The sequence below is a fragment of the Setaria italica genome, chromosome IX (genome assembly GCF_000263155.2).
Source record: "Setaria italica strain Yugu1 chromosome IX, Setaria_italica_v2.0, whole genome shotgun sequence".
In the NCBI taxonomy this organism is placed as follows: Eukaryota; Viridiplantae; Streptophyta; class Magnoliopsida; order Poales; family Poaceae; genus Setaria; species Setaria italica.
In genome coordinates this window covers 20,357,746-20,364,566 of record NC_028458.1, presented here as the reverse complement: position 1 = coordinate 20,364,566, position 6,821 = coordinate 20,357,746, and the positions used below count along the sequence as shown (strand labels likewise).

Sequence of the window (6,821 nt, the reverse complement as noted above, 5' to 3'; positions counted from 1 at the left end):
AGCATGCTATGAGACATGGTCAATCAAGATGGGATTTGCCCCTCTCTGATTGAGAGTGATATCTCTGGGCCCCTCGAGTGATCGGATCCGAAAATGCATGGCCATGCTACGTACGGTTAAGAGTTAACCTACAAAGGGATTCCGAATCACAGGATCGAGAAAGAGCGGTCGGCTTGAAGCTAGACCAAATATCGTGAGGCAAAGGGAATAGCATGTATATTATGTTGTGATGGTTCGTCTGATATGATCTTCGTGTGCGTATAGGAGTTGGCACGTCTTGCTAGAGGCCGCTACCGACTATTGGGCCGAGTAGGAGTACTCGGGCCATGTCTATACGTATCCGAACCCATAGGGTCACACACTTAAGGGGCTGGAAGCCCAATTCGGATCAGATCCGAGTTGGATTAGGTTTAGAAGTACTAATGGGCCTCGGATCCAGAGGCCCGTCAGGAACCTCTATAAATAGAGGGGTGGGGGCGCCCTAGGGTTTACACCTTTTTGGCGAAACACACCTGCCGCGCCTCCCACGCCCTCGCCTGTTGCAACTCGCGGATCTAGCAGTTCGGCTTGCGACGCTTCCTCCCTGCACGTGTGGATACCTTGGAGGTGTTGCACCTGCAGCACTTGGACGAGCCGCCGACGAGCCACGACGAGCCAACGACGAGCCGCGGTACCGGAAGTGACCTTGCTGCACGTGGACGAGCTGCTGGACGTGATCGACTACGTATGACTACGTTGATCGACTACGTACGACTACGTGATCGTCTTCACTGCATCGACGCATATCTACATCTTCCGCACCAGTAGTGCGTCGAGTGGTAATCCCGTGATCCTTATACGGCAGTTCTTCCTGGTTATACGTGGTAGAATTTTTGAATTACGCTAGTGTAGCCTACCTCGTATCTCAACACTGAATACGAGGCTCTCCTCAATGGGCTTCGCATCGCCATCGAACTGGGCATCCGGCGGCTGGACATACGGCACGACTCTCAGCTAGTCGTCGAGCAAGTCATGAAGGAGTAGAGCTGCCACGACCCCAAGATGGCAGTGTACTGCAATGAAGTCCGCAAGCTCGAAGACAAGTTTAACGGTCTGGAACTCAACCACGTCGCAAGACATTTCAACAAGGCAGCTGACCAACTAGCGAAGGCGGCATCCGGCCAAAAGCCCATCCCCGATGGCGTCTTCATCAGCAACCAATACAAGCTCTCAATCCGTTACAAGGAGCTGGGAGGGGTCGGCGACACGCCACCTGTCCCAGACTCAGGAGCCGACCTAGGAGAGGTCAGCAACGCGCCACCTATCCTGGACTCGGAGGCCGATCCCTCTGACCCTGAGGTCATGGAGATCGACATGAACACAGCAGAGGGGCCCAATCCCCCGCCTAACTGGAGATCCTCGTACCTTGACTACCTTATCCACGAGTTGCTCCCAACGGACAAGACGAAGGCGTGAAGGATTGCACGCCGTGCCAAATCCTTCGTCATCGTCGACCAGGAGCTATACAAGCAGAGCCACACCGGCATCCTCCAGCGCTGCATTCCGATCGAGCAGGGAAAGGCGCTGATACAGGACATCCACGCCGGGGCCTGCGGCCACCATGCTGCACCAAGAACCCTCGTCGGGAACGCCTTCCGACAGGGCTTCTACTGGCCGACGGCGGTCGCCGATGCCACCCGCGTGGTGCGCACCTGCGAAGGGTGCCATTTCTTCACGCGACAGACCCATCTGCCCGCCCAGGCACTCCAGACCATCCCCATCACGTGGCCCTTCGTGGTCTGGGGTCTGGACCTCGTCGGGCCCTTCAAGAAGGTGCCTGGAAGCTTCACCCACCTGCTTGTCACCGTCAACAAGTTCTCAAAGTGGATCAAGGCACGACCGGTCGCGCAAATCAAGTCCGAGCAGGTGGTGCAATTCTTCACCGACATCATCCATCGCTTTGGAGTTCCTAACTCCATCATCACGGACAACGGCACGCAGTTCACTGGGAAGAAGTTCCTCAAGTTGTGTGATGATAATCACATCCGAGTGGACTGGTCGGCCATGGCACATCCCCGCACGAACGGACAAGTTGAGCGGACCAACGGCATGATACTCCAGGGTCTCAAGCCACGAATCTTCGACCGGCTCAACAAATTCGACGGCCGATGGGTCGCGGAGCTCCCTACGGGTCCTGTGGAGCCTGAGGACGACCCCCAACAGGACAACTGGCTTCATCCCATTCTTCATGGTCTATGGGTCCGAGGCAATCCTCCCCACCGACCTGGAGTACGGGTTGCCGAGGGTCAGAGCATACAACGAACAGGGGAATCAAGCATCTCTTGAGAACACGCAAGACCAGCTCGACGAAGCGCGCGACGTGGCCCTGCTGCACTCAGCCAAATACCAGCAAGCTTTACGATGGTATCACAGTCGTAAGGTACGGGGCTGAGCCTTCAACGTCGGCGATCTGGTGCTTCGTCTCGTCCAGGACAACAGAGGTCGACACAAGATGACCCCTCCGTGGGAAGGTCCTTTCATCATCGCGCAAGTACTGCGGCCGAGCACGTACAAGCTGGCGACCCCCGACGGGCAGGTCTTCACCAACGCTTAGAACATTGAGCAGCTAAGATGCTTCTACCCTTAGCCATTGTATCCAAGTCTGTACATACATACTTCTGATTATCTTTTAGTTTGTGAGAAAGGGGTGGTTTTGAGTTGCCTTCGCTAAAGTGTCATCCTAAGCTTAGGGATATCCGACCCTAGCTCTGCCCCAGGGTTGCATATCCGTCGGGGGCTATCAGGTGCTCTTGCCCAAGTCACTTGGCATCTTCTCAAAACACCATTTTTACCAGACCAACCCTCTTCCTGAATATTTGGGTGTGAAAAGAAAAGAGTGCGCGAATGATGCTCGGGCAAAACCGATCGGACTGCAAGAAACCTACGCCCCAGCGGCTATGGTGCCCTTGCTCATCGGCACTTCCTGACGCATCCAACTCGCGCTCCAATCTTTCCAAACCCAAAAAAAAGAAAGAGGATCGAAAACCTTTTTTGAAAAATTACACAAAGGCCTCTGTGGCCATCGCAAAAGCAAGTTCGAAATTACTTAACACATTTACATATTTTTTGGCCATCTAAGCCCGATACAGCTAACTCGTCCCCGGCTCCTCCGGCGGGATAGCCTCATCCTCCAGGAGCTTCGCCAAGGCCTCCGCTGGATTGAGCACCGACGCGTCGATCTCGTCCAGCTCGGCCTCGGAGTAGCCGGAGGCGTACCCCCCGCTCATCGCGGCAAAGTTGATGCTGGAGTAGTGGGAGCCGAAGACGCCGAAGGCCCGCCTCACCCCAATGTGGAGCGCCTCCCGAGCGATCTCACGGGCCCGCCGGTACGCCCCAAGGACACGAGGCACCAACGATCTTGTCCCCTCCTCCTGGACCATGTTGAGACCATCGCAGATGATGCGGACCGAGTCCCGTAGGTTGGCGTGCTCAGTGCGCTCCGCATCGATGACGTCCCTCAGCCGGGCGAGGTCATCTTCAAGGCCTGTCCAAAACGGTCCGCCAAGTCAGAAACCGGCACAACGCGGCAAGCAAAAGGACAGCGTTAGCCTTACCTTCAGATCGGACTCTCAGCTGACGTTCCCGGTCCACCCCTTGGGACACGGTAGCCTGAAGCCCCTGCACCTGCACATGGAACTGACTGACCTCCTCCCCAAGGTCGACCGCCATCTTCTCGACCTCAGCCTTCCGGCTCGCCTCGAAGTTGCGCTCCTGCCAAGCCGCGTGCCGCTCGTGCCGGATATGCTCGACGGTTTTCTGAAGGGCCTCGTGATCCTTCTTCAACCGTGCGAGTTCCTCGGCATCATGGCGGGCCTTCTTGGAAACGTCCTGGAACTCCTCTGCGTCAAGGCGAGCCTTCTCGATGATGGCCTGGAACTTATCCTCCGCCCGCCGTGCGCCCTACCGCGCCTCTTGCTCGCGCGCAGGTTGGCAACGATCTGCTGGGCGGCGGTGAGCTGTCCGGTTAGCTCCCCGGTCCACCACCTTTCCATAGAGAAACGCTCCCAGAGCCCCCGCTCGCACCAAAGGAACTCGAACTTCCCCCAGCTACATTCCTGGAGGGCCTGCAGAACGATTTACAATTAGGAATTGTTGGGAGAAAGGAGGGACGGAGAAACGAGAGGAAAATGACCACCAAAGAGAACACCATACCTGACCACCGGGGACAACGACGCCATCCAATTCCCCCATCGCAGAAGACAAGGCAATGTGGACATTTGCAAGCCTGCCCTGCACCGCCTGCCACCTACTCCGCTCCTCGGCATTGTCCAGCACGAAGCGAGGCTTCTGTGGGTCCTCACAGGATCTCCAATGCAAGGTCGGCCCACCCCACGCATTGGGGTCGAGACCAACTAGGACAAGGGCACGGGCGGCCGTTTCGGCTGACCCCGATGCCGCCGTCCCCGATGTCGCCGCCGGGGCACGGGAGGTCCTTCCGGCCGACCCCGACGCCGCTATCCCCGACGTCGCCACCGGGGCAGGTGCCACCGCCCTTGACAACGCTAGCCCCATCGACAACGCCGGCGCACGCGCCGCTGTCTTCGTCGCCGTCGCCGCAGCCGCCGGCGCGCGCCCTGCTGTCTTCGCCGCCACTGCCGACTCCATTGCGGCCGCCGGGGCGGGCGCCCCTGTCTCCGTCGCGGCCGCTGTCTCTGTCGCGGCCGCTGGGGCGGGCACCCCCGTCTCCGTCACCGCCGCCATCTCTGTCATGACCGCTGGGGCAGGCGCCCCCATCTCCGCCGCCGACGCCGTCTCCACCGACGTCGTCGCCGCCCCCGCAGCCGGGGCCTCGGATGCTGATGCCTCCCCCACCGGTTCTTCCTCCACCTCGTCGTCAAGTTTTATCACCTCGTCGGGCGGAGGAACCCCACGGGCAGCATCTTGTCCCGCAAGGTCGGCTACGGAGACATAAGGCGGAACAGGGGTCGGCCCCTACCCCGTGCCCGACTGCGGCACCCTTCCTCCTATCGCCGCCGCAGAGGCCGTTTCTGCGGGAGGCCCCGCAGCCTCTCCGACGACACCGCCGCTCGCCGCCGGCGGGGTCACGGTCCACCCCGTGGAGGCGGTTGACACCCGGAGCACCTTCTTCGGTGCCAGCGGCGGGATAAATTCCCGAGGAGCAGCACTGTGAAACAACGACAACTTCATCAAAAACGGCTCAATGCCAGAAAAGGAATAAGGTACGCGAGGAATTTCCACTAACCTCCCCTCAGCGTGAGGTCGACGGGTGCGCTTCGGCTCCAAGCTCGACGCCGATCCTAGGGCATTCGGCAGCGGCCGCTTGCCGCTACTCCTCTGCACGCGTGATGCAGGTAGAAGGTCAGGGGTCGGCTCCGTCGACTCCCAAGGCGTGCCCCTCGCCGACCCTTGGGGCGCAGCCCTAGAGCCCCGCAGGATCGGGTCCTGGGTAGGCGGTCCGCTCGACCTGTTGGGGGTGCTGCTCCTGGATGATGAACGCACCCGGCCAGGGGGCCAGAACATTCTCCTCCTCGGTCTCTTCCTCCTCATCCTCGTCGTCATCGCCGTCGTCGTCGTCCGACATGACCGCGCCCCGCCGCCGCCTTTGGAACTCCTTGGCGGCCCTCTTCCTCTTCATCACCGTCTCTTTGTCTTTTCTCTTTTTCTGCTTCTCGGCGAGGAGGCGGTTCTGCCGCCACCGCTCTGCATCCTCGGGCACCGGCGGGCGCGAGGCCATGACCTGGGTCATATTGCCCTATAGATACAAGGACCCCGCGTCAGAACGACAAAGCAAGAAATGTAGGAAAGAAGAATGAGAGTGCGAAATCCTCACCAGCTTGACGAAATCCTCGTCTGGGCGCATTGGAGGGTGACCGGGCACCGGGTAAATGGTGTCCTTGTCCTCCAGTGCCTCCCGGACGCGCTGCTTGACCTCGGCATTGGCAAGTACACCCGTCGCAAGGACGGAGCCCTCGGTCAGCGTGTCGGGAACCATGTCGTCAAGTGAGCAAGCCCGGAGCATCAGCGGCGCCACCCTCCGAGTGTGGTACGCCCCGATAACTCCGGCCTCGGTCAGGCCCTTTTCCTTCAGGCGGACGATGGCCTGAAGCAGACCGGCGATCTGCTTCTTCTCCTTCTCAACTGGACCGTACGACCATAGTTCCAGCGTTGCTTCAATGACGCGGCCGATGAACTCTGGCAAGGGGGACTCAGAGTAGTTCTTCACATAGAACCACTGCTGGTGCCACCCCTTGTGGGACGCCGTGGTCTTGATCGCCATGTATTCTTTGGTGCGGTTCTAGCGAAGGTGGATGCCGACGCACCCCATCGGCACCGGAGTTGTTCGCATCTGGGTCCCCCTCTTCTCGGTCCTCTGATACAGGCTGACCGTGAAGAAGTACTTCCAGAGCGAGAAGTTGGGCTCGATTTCCAGGTACCCCTCGCACAGCACAACGAACACCGCGATATGATGGATCCCATTGGGATTGAGGTGCTACAGCTTGAGCCTGTAGTAGTGCAGCAACCTGCGGAAGAAGAGGCTCGGCGGAGCCGCGAACCCCCTCTCATGGAAGTGCGCGAACAAGATGATGTAGCCGCCATCCGGATGCAGCGCATCTTCCCTCCCGGGCAACCGCCACTCGTCCATCGCGGTCCTCTTGCAAAGGAGGCCCTTCTTCACCAAGCCGTCGGCGCGTGAGGTGCTGAAGCTTGAGCGCGTCCAGGACTCCATCTCTAAGGGGGTGGAAGGCTCGACGGCGGAAGGCGAAGAAAGCTACTGCACTGAGCGAACGAAGGCAAAAGGTGTGCGAGAAGGCGGAAGGGCT

The 6,821-nt window shown here is 59.4% G+C and overlaps 1 protein-coding gene across 1 annotated transcript; it reads left to right on the top strand.

Moving 5' to 3' along the window:
• The first annotated feature begins 1,041 nt into the window (after nt 1-1,041).
• Nucleotides 1,042-1,455, top strand: LOC101782837. Its single transcript, XM_004986529.1, has one exon. The coding sequence runs from the start codon at nt 1,042-1,044 to the stop codon at nt 1,453-1,455; it is 414 nt and encodes a 137-aa protein (XP_004986586.1).
• Nucleotides 1,456-6,821: the final 5,366 nt, after the last annotated feature.